The 15,892-nt window shown below is 39.0% G+C and overlaps 1 protein-coding gene across 2 annotated transcripts in view; it reads right to left on the reverse strand.

The window, feature by feature from the left end:
* Bmpr1b (bone morphogenetic protein receptor type 1B) overlaps positions 1-15,892 on the reverse strand; it is a 320,945-nt gene that overhangs the window by 24,440 nt on the left and 280,613 nt on the right. Inside the window, exons 4-7 of one of the 2 annotated variants that reach the window (XM_055628294.1) lie at positions 8,283-8,385; positions 7,741-7,843; positions 1,135-1,231; positions 82-220 (exon numbers count right to left, since the gene is read on the reverse strand). In XM_055628294.1, coding sequence (XP_055484269.1) covers positions 82-220; positions 1,135-1,231; positions 7,741-7,843; positions 8,283-8,385 — 442 coding nt within the window. The remainder of the gene's footprint in view (positions 1-81; positions 221-1,134; positions 1,232-7,740; positions 7,844-8,282; positions 8,386-15,892) is intronic. The other variant, XM_055628295.1, reaches the window with a different exon arrangement.

Genomic DNA, 15,892 nt, shown 5'->3' on the forward strand with positions numbered 1-15,892 from the left:
CAGCGCAGTTTAAGTAGTGCAAAACCGACTTTCCCTCTGAGAACGCATTTCCTTGGAATTCATGTCATATTCTTCTCCTACCAGCAGAGGGAGCCCCGATCCACTTCCCGAGCTCTGAGACTGCTCAATCAAGTCTCTCAGGGACTCTCCAGGAGGAATGTAAGTTTCATCCTGCTCTAGCCCAATGCTGTACCGAGGCCTGGCTTCTTGTCTTTTATACCTAGGCATGAACGAGGGAGATAGTTTGATAAAATGAAATACAATGACAGATATAAAACATCACAGACCAACATTAATCAAGGAGTACAGCAATAAACACAAGATCAAATGCTGCTTGCTACCCTTGTAATGTTTTTACTCAATCATACGCAATTTTTCTTCTCTGTGTCTTTCAAATACTGTATACAAACAGATTATATTCCGATGGCATTTCCAAATAACTCCAATATTCATTTCCGAGAAGCATTTCCTTTAAGTTCCCTAAGTAATTAAATGGGTTTTTTTTTTCTTCATTTATAAAAGAATGTCAGGAAATCCTTTCACATAAGAAGATGTACAAGATGATATGATAACCATGACATAAAATTAGGCTTTAAAACATGCTATTGTAATGTCTTCCAAAAATTCATCTTAATCAACTAACTGATGCACTTACAGAATGTTACAGCTGAATATCTGGATGATCAAATGGCACGGACATATAAACTTTTATATTTCACAAAGTAGAAAAGTTCTGGGCTAAAAACTTAATATAACTAAACTTATTTTGATGTTTATTCTATAAAGGTTATAATACTAGAGAAATCTGTAGTCAGGAAATAAGGATTTACAGAAAGCACTTGGACTCCTATATGTTTTTGTTTTCTTGGAGTCAAACCTAACTTATCACTAGTCAATACATTTTCCAATTATCCATGTTTCCTTAAGATGGAAAGTTTATCTGAGTGGTTGGCATGTCTGAAACAGAAACGAGACAGGCATTTATTTATAGCTTCACTGGGGTAAACCTTTGTCAACGGTGATAGATATTTTCAGATAAACCTAATATATAGGGACAAAGAAAGCTGCGACGCCAAACCTTGACAGGAAGCAGCAGTGAAAGCTATTTGTGTAGTGGACATATCTCACACTCACCTAAAGTAACAGAATAAAATAATGAGGGCCACGAGCAAACTACACACAGTCACAGATATAAGTAAGGCCTTGTGGTGGATAGCTCCATCAACAAAATCTGAAAAAGAAAGCCACAAAACAGCATATATTATTACTTAAAAGGGATGAACTCTTTTCCAAAAGTTTGACAAAAAAAAAAAAATGATACACAAAATATGGAAAAACCTTTAACGTGCCGTGATAAAAAAAAATAAATAAAAAAAAAAAAGTACTCAAAACAGAATGCTTGGCTAGCATAAATCCACTCAGCTAGACATGTATTTCAACAGCATGGGTTTCCTTTCCTCTACAAAGGAATTGTAGACACAGAATAAACCAGAAGGAGAAAGACAACGGGAGCAACATCCTGAGCCTAGCATCCAAGCCAGAGCTGATGTTTATCCCAGAGTTAGGTGGTGTGCTTGTAAGCTCTTCTCACCTGGCATCTGGAAGAGTCTTTGAGTAAGAAACAAAAAGAAATCTGCATTAGCTATACCCAAAGTTGCTTTCTGACCGATGCAAAGCATAAGGACACCTGACATTCTATAAGACACAGATAGATATGAGTATCTAGTGTATTTTGTATCAACTCAAGTTCTTGACCAGTCAGATTCACTTTAAGTGAGCTCTCTCAAGCTTCATGTGGAACAGAATGTTTTAAGAGACCATTAATATAAATGTATATTTATTGACTTTAAACCCAGAGATATTTATTCAAAAATATCTTTTCTTTTAAAACGAATCACAAAGGTGATTTTTATGCAGGTGGCTTAGGGGTAATTTAAACAAAATGAATTGAAAGCAAGCACAGCCACACGGTGACAGAGTTCGCGCCCTTATGAAATGTCCAACATGCCCCTGAGGGAAACATGGCTGCTACTTAGTTGTAAAAGGGGAACTTTGGGCAGTACAACAAGACATTTTCCCAGCTGTCCTCACACATAGACGAGACATATTCAGTTTTGGCAAGAGGTTCTTTTCTCACCCAAATGGGCCTTTTTTTTTTTTTTTTAGTAAAAAAGTAGTGCATGCCCTAAGAAAAAAAAATATTTTTAAGGCCCAATTGACTGAAAAACATGCAATCATTACATTCTTAACAAATTGCTGATAAAAGCTGCATGTGTGCCATTATGGAATCACTTTCAATGAACAAAAAATGTTAACCAAAGAATTATTTCTCAAAGGATATTATGTCACCTTGTAATTAGATTCTTTTTTTCTATCCTTTATGGAGAAAGTATTACTATATAATCCAGGCTTTCTCAAACTTCAATCATTCTGCTTGAACCTCCTAAGGGCTGAGATTACAGTATCTGCCTCTCTGCTGGCTAAAGTATTTTTGTTTATAATATTGTGAACATTTGCCATTATGAGCTGTTGTCAAGGATGACATAGTATTTTGCATAGAAACATCCTAACTAGAAACTACCCTTCTGCTGTGATGTATTTAAGAGCTTTTGTTACAACACAGATTTTCTATAATATACACAATTATGTAATTGACACATATGATTTTGATTATGACTGTGTTTATTTAACATGCTTAGATATAAAACCATTACTTCAAAGGACAGATATTAAATATTCTCACATGCACTACCAGATACCATTTAATAAGGATGAAACAACTTCAAATTCATTACCAACATGATCATCTTTAATTATTTTGACAAAAGCTTGAAGAAAGCGTTCTAAGATGTCCTTCATCCACAGTTCTCATTATTTATATTTTATCATGAGTGTTATAATTCTCTTGCTCTCTGGCCACTCCTTACACAGAAACATTTCCATACACACACACACGTATGCATTTGTGTTCCCATCTGTTTTCCTTTATTTGGTGTGCCTGTATTAGGTTAGAGGATTTGAGGTTACAGAGCAATGCTGCTACGCTATCTACTTTTAAATAACTCAGAGTTGTTATTACAAATAGTACGATCAAGGATGCTGTCTCACAGTCACATGATTATATATCCCATACGTATTATATATATATTATATATTATTATATAATTATATATATATACATACAAGATATACTATATATGTACAATATACATAATTGTATGACTCTCATTACTGGGATACTAACCAGTTAGTTGAAAATAAACATACCTTGCAATGTTGCATAAAATGCTTAATTAGTTATTGTTAACTCTACCCACAGATCTTTACAGTTTTCTTCTGATAATAGTCAGTGATATGATACATTCAGTGGCCTGAAATATGTTTTAATACTAATAATCTATACTCTCTACAAATAGGAATGAAAGTAGGCTGCATTTTTAAAGACTAAATAACAATCATCAGAAATTAGTAGTTTTTTGTTTTTTGTTTTTTTTTTTTAATTATCCAGTTCAGAACTGTTATAAGTGGCACGGAAAAGGAGTTTAGAAGCTTGAACTACTGAAGTATTGTCCTAAAAGCCATTGCAAACAGGAGTAATAATTAGCACATACCTTTTTTGCAAATTATTGCTTAATAAATGCTAACAATAATTTACAGGTTCTCAAAAATAAGTAGTCTACAATTGTATACAATGTATAGAGTCACTAAGTTTTCTAAGTTTCTTTCTTTCATGTCTTATATAGGCATGCAGAGACTGGGATCTCTGCCTCTATTGGAAAACACAAATCACACTGTATTTACAATTTTAAGGAGAACTCAATACATTTTCGAATCCAAAGATAATGTTCCTCTACTAAAAATAAATCTAACCACAGAATCACAATGAATTTCCAGTAAGCCCAGAATCCTCTTTCACTCCTAGGCTATGAGTTTGTTAAAAGTCTCAGCTTCAACGATCACAGACTGCAATGTAAAGCACAGACCAGTCCTTTCTTACTCAACACATTTCTGAATTATGACAGAAAGAAAACCACAAGGACCTACGGGCTTCTCTTTTTACCATCCGGCACTTTTCTGAAGGCTGGCATTATTCTGCACTTTCCTTTTCCCCAATATTTCTCTCTTGCAGTCAGATCTGCTGTCTGCTTGTCTTGGCTCATGAACGGATGATCCTTATCAATAAACATCTGTTTCCGCTGTTCACGTGAGGCTTGTGTTACTGTGCCATTGCCTGCAGTTAGAGTGCTAACACGAACATTCCCGGAAGGAGACCTTTCCACACACCCATGAAGAGAAGACAGCATGTGGGCCCTTCCAGGATAACACTGTCCCTCTAACTTCTCAGGGATTAGAACCAACTGAGAACTCTGCAAGCAAATGGGGATCTATCTGAGAGGCAAGTAAGAGTCACCAGCTGTTTCATAACAAAACTGAATTCTGTTGTACCTTGTATATTGCTGTTTTTCATCTTTAAATGAGAATATCCATCCCAAATATCTCACGGAGTCGTAAGGCTCAAATGGTTTAGTTACTATAATAGTCGGGGTAATGCTTGGCCTGCATTAGTCATTTTAATTTTCATTGGACATTTTTGTCTCACCCATTTAGTAAATCACTATTCATCTCCGATTCTCGTTCAAGTGTCACCTTTCTGAGGACATTGTGCTATTCTGCCATTTGATATAGAACTATCTCGATCATGTCCTTCATGATCAGCCAACCTCACACCCCTGCTGTCATGCCTTCCTACACCATGACCGTAGCCTGGAAGTTACACTATCTCTCCCCAAAGTTGCCATCTGCCAGGATATTCTATCACAGCAACAGGAAAGTAGCTAATACAGAAATTGGTAACAGCAAAGTCGGTTTGTTTCTGTGGTGACCCTAACCATGATGTTTTCTGGAGGAAGGTACTTCAGGCTGGAAAGTGCTGTAGGCAGAGCTTAGTGGACTGTTCTTGTGAATGCCTAGAAGACAGACGTGTGGAGATTAACCCGAGATGCTGGAGACATGTTTCTTCAAGTTTCAGAAGGGAACAAGGACTAAAGTGGCAACTGGGCTTGTGGCCATTCATGTGACACTTGGACAAAGAGTACGGCTGCATTCTATGTGTGTGGTGAGAATTTATTTGAGGCCAAATTTAAAAGAATGGGGTGATTTCTACAGCAGAGGAAATTTCAGGCAGCCTAACATGGAGTCTGTGGCATGGGTATTCTTGATTATTCTTATGCAAAAAAAATTCAAAGTTGTGCTGTTAGGGGAGAAAAGCAGTAGGAAGCTCAAGATTCCAGCCAAGCCATGTGCTGAAAAGTGTCTATCACTGTTTACAAGATCACCACCAATGACAAGAACCCTCCTGGGCTGCGTTGAACAACAGTGCCCTGAGGACAAGATATCACCAGGTTAAAGTTCCAATTTGTGAAAAGAGAGAGTGTGAGGGGTTTCCTACTCCAAGAAAGCAAACTTTTCATTGGATTCAGCATACAAATTGTGCTACAAACATAGTCAAAAAAGGACACTAGGCTCCATTCTCAGCTGGTAGCAAGACTTTGTGTCCACATGGTACTTCTTTTGATTGCATGAAAGATATTACATTGAGGACATCATGAATCCTTCCACCATCATCACAGAGTGTCTCGAAGGCTAGTCAGCACAGCAGAGTTCAAGTCCCTGGGAGGAGGCTCCAAAGGCCACTGCATAAAGTTAGGAAGATGAAGTCTGTTTCTGTGGAGATCCCAAGACACTGGAGATAACCAGAACAGTGAGACATCTGCCAAGGAGGGTCTCATATGCAGAACCAACCGGCGAAAGGGAGATGTGCTGCATATTGCCAAGCTGGAGGAGCAGAATCATCTAAGCCCTTTGAAGAGAAATCTGGTGGATTCACACTGCTGGGTTTTTGTTTTGCTTTGATCAAACTTGACTGTGGTGCTACTTCTTCATTTTTGAATGGGAATACATACTCTATGCCATGGTTATTGAAAGTATATCATTTGGATTTGTTTGATTGATTATTTTTAATACTGGTTGACAGTGGGAAAAAAACGGCTTTAGGTTTTAGATAAGACTTTGCATTTTCGAACAGTGTTGTTCTGCTGAAGAATATGTAAACCTTTGAAGTTGGACTACATGCATTTTGTATTATGAGATGGCCAAAAGCCCGTAGGGACAGATGTGACAGTCCCGTTTGGGTGAGAAATGCCACCCCCTCCTTGCATAAGCTTATATATTCGAGCACTGGGACCACAGCTGGTGCTGTTTGCAAAGGTGAAGAGACCTTCCTGAGGTAAAGCCCTGCCAGAAGAAGCAAGTCACCGGGAGAGACCTTTGATTTTTGGTACCCTGACTGGAGAGACCTTTGACTTTTTGTAGCCTGACTCCACTTCCTCCACCCTGCCTCCCTGCCTCTGTCTCTCTGATTGTTTTTTTTCTTTTTTCCCCTCCCTCTGGAACTATAAATCACAATAAACCCACTTTTTCTTGAGGTTGCTTTTCGTCGGCGGATTTTATCACAACAACAAAAGTGTTACTACACGGTCCTTAATGTAATTTGTAATCTACTAATGAGATATCCACGACCAAATGGAAGTTAAGCTTTTACACGTCAGTTCTTACACCCTTTGTGCAAGCATTACTTTCTTCATCCATTTCTGTATCCCTAACACTTAAGATGTTGCTTGAAAAAGAAATAAAGAAAACTGTGAGTCTCTCATGTGAATTTCTATGAATTAATCGGAAAAGCTTCAACACAATAATGGGAATGTATTTATGAAACATTGTCAAAAATATGAAATGCCCCTATGTTTTAAAGTAAATATGCTCTCAAAAAATAATGGCAATCGTGAAGTTTCATTTTAAATTATGCACATAAGAGTTAGGACTCTAAAGCATTTATAAATCATTTATTTGTGATGAACAAAAAGAAGGAAAAGGAAATCTAAAAGCTGTTGTCAAAATCTCTGCCAAAAAGCCTTTAAGTATGCAGAACCAACCCACAAAAAGGAGATGTGCTGCATATTTCCATAATAGCAATAGCTATTATTTTAAATACTGCTAAGTTCATAAACTTTGAAATTAAAACTTTTAAAAGGACCCCCACTTTAGAAAATATGTTATTAATTTAATAAAAATCAGATTGTTGTGATGATAAAATAAAATGTGGCAAAGCAAAAAAATATTTTATGTAGTCTTTTATTTAGAAGGTCTTTAATTTGTGAATGTATATTAAAGCATAGTTAAGACCTAATGTGAATAATTTTCAAGAGTAAGTATGCAGTGCCCTTTCTTTTCTCTCCCTCCTCCCAGCACACAGTACACTCTCAGGACTGGAGCTCTCCAGAGAGAGGTTGGGGAGAAGCAGAGTGACAGGGACCCTAAGAATAAAGCTACATACAGCCCCCAAGCCACGATCTGCATGTACGATCTGCATGTACGATCTGCATGTACGATCTGCATGTACGATCTGCATGTACGATCTGCATGTACGATCTGCATGTACGATCTGCATGTACGATCTGCATGCACGATCTGCATGTACGATCTGCATGTACGATCTGCATGCACATTTCCTGACTGACAGTCATGGTGTCATCTTGCCTTAACCTTCTACTCCAGCAGTGGGTAATGAACCCAATTAAAAGCCAAAATGGTCAAGGCAGCAATAAATTTGTCAAGGAGGAAGAGTCCAGTGCTTGCCCTCAGTAAACTGAAGCCTCCCTTCACACCCCCAACCCATCATACCTCTGTTCTTCAGTGGAGGCAATGTAGGGTGTAGGTCCTGATTACATTCATTCCTCTCTGTGCAGCATTCGATTGATCTTCTTTGATGAGGAATAGGAGTGTCCTAACATAAAACACAGAGACAGCTCTTAGCGGGTTTTCTCTAAATTTCCATAGCACAACACCAAAAATTTAACAGATTATCACTAGAGAGCATATTTAAAATTCTAATAATTTTGCTCAAAATCACGAAACTGTCACTTGCCACCAGGAAGTTTATTTCAAACTGTAATGTACCATTACAACATTTCTATTTCAATAAAAACCATTTATTGTACTTGTAGCAACCAGCATACATTAAATAAGCAAATAATGAAGGCTCAGATTAACCAATAGATAATCTGGATTTTAAAGGTAGTGTAAAAAGAAAAACATGGTTTGTAAACAAAGAGAAAATTGGCTAACGAGAATTTTCTATTGTTTTATGTGGGATAGCCATGACAAAAGGATTCTTTTATTTTGCCAGTGCAAGTTACAAAGTAAATTCAAGTGATCTTCCTTACTCGGCATTGAAAATCTGACCCTTCTAGTCCCAGACATCCAGAGGTGACAACAGGCATTCCGGAGTCGTCTTCTTCTATCATTGTGAAGCAATATCCATCTGTGCTGAAGACCAAACAGGGAAAGTGATAGTGAGAGAAGAGAACGCATGAAGTAAGAAAACAAAGTGAGCCTATCTTACTTCCATTGGCTTCATCACAAACAGGACAAGGTCACAGATTTTTTTTTTAAATACAAACTGTTGAGGACATCTCAACATTTGCATCTATGAAAGCAGATGAACCAATCATTAAAAACAGATGGTTTCCTCTTCACTTAGAAACTCAAGAGAGAGAAGGCTGGAAATTTCCTCCTATCGTTAATTACCATTAAAAAGAGCTGACACTCTAAGTGTCTTGCCCCGATCATCTTTCCAGATAGACAACCTGAGGACGATACCACTATCCTTTTGCCAATGTGAGGACACTGAGGGTCAGAGAGCTTTAGTAATGTCCAATGTGTGACAAGGTCAGTGAGGGGTTGGGGGAAGGCAAGGCAAAGCTGGAACCTATGCCAGTGAGTGCAGGGTTTGGCTCTCTCATTGGAGGCTGTGAAATACACCCCTCTAAGGCATGGTAGTTGAGGTCAGGCAGGAGAGGGGTCAGCTGAGGCAGTGAAGGTTCATGGTTGTTAGCCCTCTGCTTAGGGCTGATGAGGCACAGCAAGACGTTAAGCACGGCAGCAAACACTGTTGGACATGGATTAAAAGAGGAAACAGGAAGAAAGGTTTTGATATAACTAAATGTTAATGCCTCTCTAAATAAAGATAACTTTAAGTTGTCCTATGACACTTAATCTTCTTCTTACCAATAATTTGAAGAAAATGCTATTACTATTTTGCATGTGGTGCAATTGGCTTCCTGAGACAATGCCGCCGTATAACACTGAATAGTTACAGCACCAGCAGCCCTTCTAACTTCACTCATTCTTGTTATCTGCTATCCTGGGACTAAACTGAAAACAGTAACTGTTACATCCAGGACCGCGTGCAAACAGACATATTCTCTTCATAAATCAGGACTTATATCATGGATTCCCAAGAAGTCAAAAGCTGTCATCCGTGTCCTCAGAAATAAAGGATGGAGCCCATCTCCCATCCTCTTCTCATCCATATGCATGTGTGATGTCCAAGACAAATGTGACAATGGAGTTCCAAAAGGTCATGGGAACAAAGCCGTGAGAACAGTATTAGCCATGATTTGTAGGTCTGTCTGCTCGCATTAGTGGAAGCGGCATTCTGCCATGCACCAGCCCTCCAGTTATCATCAACATCCTTACAATTGTTTACTCAGTTTTTAAGTCTCAAGTGATCCAGCAGGCCTCCGTTTATAAAAACTAGAAGGGCAGAGTTGAAACATACTAGTGAATGACTAGGATGGGACAGTGATAAATCTTTGTTAAACTAAGGTCAAATGTATGAATACTGTTGTGGAGGAAAAACTGCCTCTGAACAGCCCAAGCTCAAATTCTTTGGCGCGTTTCAGTCAACTAACTCATTGAAACCTCAATGGGAGTGTAAACTCACAGTACTGATGGCAATAAATAAGGTGGACCTTCACAGAAAACAATGTGAGTAAATAATAATCATGTGACTCTTTTTGATGCTTTTCCTATGTATTCAGACCATTTGCATAAAATATTTCTCATTTGGAATTCCGAGGCAGTAGAGCAGCCAACATAATGAATTAAATCTGAGATGATATAACGTATTACTCAAAATCAAAGAGAAAGTGGGAATAAATTTCTTGGCAACTTACAATACAAACTCTAGGGAGAGTAAATCAAGCTTTAAAAATATACAAACCTGTCTGCAGAACTGAGAGCTAAAAACACAAAGAAGGGAGCCTGAATACATGGCTCAGAAATTAAGAGAAACTAGTTTCTCTTCTAGAAGTCCTGAGTCTAATTCCTAACACTCACATGGTGTCTGAAAACCATTTGTCACTTCAGTTCCAAACATCCAGTACCCTCTTCTTGCTTCTCCTGGGCTTGTAAAGAGGTGTGGTACAAATATACATATGTAGGCAAAATACACATATACATACAATAAAACATGTGTGTGTGTGTTAGTAAAGATAGAGAGGAAGATAAAGGCACCCTGAAGAACCTTCTCACTATATGATAATTAATAAATTCAGATAGAAACAAAATATTTGGAGACTCAGAAAGAAGAGCTGTTTTGTTGTTTATTGTCTGCAACACGGCAAATATAATTTATAAACTTCACACTGGAGCTTCTGTCCAACAAGGGACATCAATGAGAAACACACAGAACAATTACAGAAGCCTAAGCTACTCGAAAGCCTTTCACTCTGCGGCAGGCACTGACGGTCTTGGGTCTAAGCTAGCCAAGTCTTCCCACCACTAAGATGGCTATTAGGCATCATAAAGGCAATTACCCTCTGATATCAGTTTTTGTTTTTTTAAATAGTCTACTGCCTGGGTGTCCAAGCTTGTGTCATGATTCTCATACTGGAGGAAATGACAAGGTGAAGGAAGTCAAATCAGGAATAATTTTGAGAAGCGAATTGCACAGATGAATGCAGGATGGATCCTCTGGTTATGGGAATGATTATGAAGGAGCGAGGCAGTGACAGTCAATTAATAGAACTGCCAATCAGTGTGCTGTCTCTCTGTGTCACAGGCAGGGAAAAGCCATGACAAATGGACTGGGATGGGGTGCGTACCAAGAAAATCAGTCACGGATTCTCAGTATTCCTGTAGTTACTGAATAAAAGTGCAAAGCACTTGGCAAGTTAAAGGTTACGTGAAGTCCGAGTAGCCCTAACATGTGACGCTCCTTGGATAGATAGCTCTTTGGGTTCAAGTCTCTTTAAGTTTGCCCAGAATTCCAAAAGCAAAGGAAAGTTTGAAACATCTACGAGGTGGGAAGGAGACAGAGTGCTTTAGAAGATGACCCAACGCACCCAGGGGACTCACACTAACAAGAAGGAGACACACTGCTTCAAAGCTTCCAGGGAGTTAGCGACCCTCTGCCAGGCTGCTGTGCGTCTAGAAACTGCAAGGATTTGAACTCCTCTGTCCTCGCACCTCTCATTAAATGGGTTCAGAACAGCCTTCTGGGACCCAGTTCCTTCGTGAGTTATGGTTGAGGGATAGAAAACAATTTCATGTCATCAAAATGGCATCAACACTACCTCTATGTAAAGTGAGTGAAATGGGGTCAAAGGGACGGCACGGAGCTTATGAGTGCGAACCACTCTTGCATGCCTCTAAGGACTGACAGTTCTCCTCAATGATCAATACACAGCCCTGCACATTTTCAAAGTTGTACCAAATTCCCGAATCCTGGCATTTCTTTTGAGTTGAGGTTTCAATCAGAATCCACTTTAACGGGCTGACTGACTGAGCACACCCTGACTTTGATATTACCTATTTCATATTCAAGGGAGCATAGTAAAGTTTTCAGACTTTTCCAGCACAGGTAATCTACTGGTGCACAATCTGTGCAGACTTTTGTTTGATCTTGTAGATGTTTATCAATAAATGGCCGATGGCCATGTATAACTTTGTTCAGGGCATCTCTTTTTTCATTTGTGGATCACACTCAAGCATCAGGGGCCATGAGAAAGAAAGAGGTAGTCTTGGTTTGAGGAGCACATAGACTACAGACTCCGATTGTAGAAGAAAGAAAGTCATCAGCTTCAAGCAGCAGGGATAGGAATCCTAAGCTATCTAGTGTTTCCAAGCGGTAGGCGGAAGACCAAAGAATGATGAGCAGGCAGTTGCCAACACTGCCGATTCCTAAGGGTTTTCCTGGTCCCCTTCCTCCCTAAGCTCTGAGATGAGTGGATTGCCACAGTTAGAATTAATATTACTGTGCCCCTCTCTGTCTATTCTTATTTTGAGTCATTGTAGCGGAGTCGGGTTGAAAGTTAACAGCATTGATAACAAAGTACCAGTATGAGTGTTGCCTTTGATTCCACCCCTCAAGAACAATGTCTCCCTCTAGCAGCATCCTTCTCTGGCACTCCTACTGACTGATTTAGGGATGAGCTTATTTTTCTGTGGAGCACACATTTTTTTAAACATTGTCCCAATTTTATATCCACTGTAGATTTTTCCTTATAGATCTTTACTGTCACTGCTCTCTGCAGACCCTTACATGCCCCAGAGCCCTTTAAAAGAACTCCTGTCTCCTGGCTCTGGATCTGGCCGAGCTCTATATTAATATTATTATCTGACACACATATTATTTTCCTTCTTTGATCTGTAGTCCTCAGGGGATAATATGTAGAAGCCTAATACTATTTAGTTTCAATTGAACCTGACAACAAATTGGTCCTATTTAATCTCATGTCTGATGATGACATGAACAGTAATTGTTATTCCTTACCAAAGTCTCCATCATTGACTTTAAAATATCAGTAATACCTAAACCACAGGGTCTAGTGGAGGAGTCAACATTCTCTTACTAAAATTGTTTGAAATCAACACCAACTAGAAAAGATAAACTTACAAATCTTGGTGATTAGTTGGACGGGCCAAAACTAGAAAAACTGGATAGCTCTTATGACATTTAGCATGCCCATTAGCTTTTCCTTTCACCCCTACACTCTAAGACATACAGTTAGCTAGCATTTGGGAAGCAGAGGTAGGTAGGGTCTATGAGTTCACGGTCAGCCTGACCTATAAATATAGTTCCATGCCAGCAAGAGTTTCATGATACCTTGTATTAAAGAAGGAAGAGGAAAAGAGAAGAGAAAATGATAAGGCAGAAGAGAAAGTGATAAGATCAACAACAGCAAAGACAACAATTGTTAGAGACATATCTATTTCCTTCTTTAAGCAGCTAGTATCATTTGCACATTTTTATAAATGGTTGTGAGCCATGATGTGGTTTCTGGAAATTGAACTCAGAATCTTTGGAAGAGCAGCTAGTACTTTAACCTCTGAGCCATATCTGCAGCTCTCATTTGTACATGCTTTATACATTATCGGACAAAAGCAGTCAACTTATACCTGAAAACTAACCATGTAGGAGAATTTTTGAGCAGAAACTAATAATTTATATGAGGAAGCATTAAAATCATCTCTAAAAGATGAATTAACAATAGCTATTACAAATGGATAGACATGTGCCATGGATAGAAAGAATCAGAGGATGTTCATGAGACAAGGACAAAAATATGACAATCAAAGACCACATTTAAGAAGATGAAAAAGGATGTATAGCGCCAGATGATACATTTGCTAGAGTATAAAAATGACACAAAGCCTAACATGGTGAAAACCACCTACGAGAAACTGTATTGGGCTTTAGAATTCTCAAGGGAGCACTAGTGATATGCATTCCCACCAATAAAATCAGGAAACGGAAGGATTACAGAGCAATGTGACACCTTAAGAGAGATGTCTCACTAGCTTGTCCCCCCTCTTGTGATTACAGATAAACCCTGTACCCCTATTAATGTTAAACTCAGTCATGATTCTTTTTCTTTTCTGGCTAAGCAGGCCAGGTTGGCCTTGAACTTGCAACCATTCCTCTGCATTTACTTCTCTAGTGCTGGGATTAAAGATGTTCATCACCCATCTGGCTCAATATGCATAAACTACATCCTCAAGCACCCATGCCATAAGCAACAGAAATGACATGAATTTTGGCAGGAGTCACATCTGTACCTTTGACCTTGTTGTTGGCTGGTGAAACAACTAAGAGTGCTGAAGAGTTTACACACCTCTAAACTCCATCCGTTTTCCTACTGAGCCAGTGAGATTTCCCAGCAGCTTCAAGGATGAAGCATTATTGGTTCTTGTCCCCCTTTCGGATTGCTTTCTCCAAGATGGTGGAAGTGATGGTGAATAAGAAACCTGCTTGGGACATTCAGCCTGAAGGAGAGGAATTTTTGCCTGGTACAAAGCCTAAGGGCAAACAATGTATACAAGGTATCTAATTCATTGGAAACTTTACCCTTGTCCTTAAAGCTGCTTTGCCTAGGTTCAAAGAGTCAGAACAGCAAACTGTTTGCTGCTGGTCTGTGACTGCATTAAAGTAGAAACCGAAACTTATATAGCAATGTGATATGATAAATTAACGTCTGTTGAAACTTACTAAAAAATTTAAGAGGACAAATAATTGGCAAGCTTTTAAATGAATTGCTTTAATAATTAATCTTGAGTGTACTTAGGAAAGTACTCGTGCACGACTTTGTGTGTGTGGAGGGAGTAATCTTTTAACACAAGAGTTTGAGAAGTACTACCTTAGAGAGAACAGAGAATGGCCTTGTAGAAATCACACAAAGCCACATGCTTCCTCGAGGTCTTAGCAGTGGCCCCCAATCTTCCTAATGCCGTGACCCTTTAACACAGTTCCTTATGTTGTGGTGACTCTAATCATAACATTATTTTTGCTGCTACTTCATGACTGTAATTTTGCTACTCTTATGAATCATAATGTAAGTGTCTGTGTTTTCTGATGAGTTTTTGGGGGAGAGGGTCGTGGTCCACAAGCTGAGACTCACTGTCTTAGGGCAGAGAACAAAGGAAGTCCCTATGCCCCACACAGGGAAAGACTCTACTGGAGTCAGCTCCTCGCTTGGAAAACATGTGTGGTACACAGGAAAGAATGTCCTCAGGGCACCCAACAGGGTTGGCTGCTGACCAAGAATTCCTAACTGAAGTCTTGGACATACCATCATTCTAAGGATAACATCACCTTTCAGAATCTCACATTTCTTACCTGGAAATAAACAGGAAAAACTGCATTCTTCACAAGAATGTTGGGATGATTAGATAGGTTGAAGATAAAAATATGGTATTTTTAGTAAATACCAGTTTTCAACTTGACTTCCACAAGTCAACACATCAATACTGAATGGCATACTCACTTTCTGTTGAGGGATTCTGTTGTTATAATCATGGGTTTTATTTGTTTTCATTTACAACAGTACATCAAAGGTTGAAAACTGCATAATTAAAATCCCATCCAAATCTGCTTTCCATCTCTACTACCTTAAATATCTCTAAATTGCTCTGATTAGTGTTACCAGTTCTGATTTCCACTTTCAATCCTTGTCACATTCAACCTCTAACTGCATCCAATACAGCTGACCTATCTTCCTCTCTACTGTTCGTTTCCACAACACTTGTTTCCGTTTGTCCCCTCTGACATTCTCCTTGACCCAAGTGTTTAATGTCTCAAGGTTCTGCCCTATTCTAGCAGACAGTGTTCTATTGCTGACCGAGCTGTGTTTCTCCATAGGTATGGGTTCCTACAGCACTGAGCTTCACTGTACCATTTGATCTGGTTAGTGAACTGTCAGAGCACAGGAGGCAAGCACAGGCTTTAGATCTACACTCAGCAGATCCACACTCACAATAGAAAGTATGCCCTGCACAGCTGATGTCCTCCAAAGAAAGAAGAGAGGTATGGCAAGCATGAGTCCAACAATCATCCTCAAGCCAAGGTCACTGAAGCCAGCAGAGCTCAGCACCTCTAAGTGAAAAACAAACATTTCATTTGTAAGCCTCTATATTTTTAAGGCAATGTGCCAACACTGGCCGCTGCTCTGTTTTTCTTTTTAGACTTTTAGAATATTTACATATGCTTAAT

The sequence above is a fragment of the Psammomys obesus genome, unplaced genomic scaffold (assembly GCF_907164565.1).
Source record: "Psammomys obesus unplaced genomic scaffold, mPsaObe1.curated_primary_1811, whole genome shotgun sequence".
In the NCBI taxonomy this organism is placed as follows: domain Eukaryota; kingdom Metazoa; phylum Chordata; class Mammalia; order Rodentia; family Muridae; genus Psammomys; species Psammomys obesus.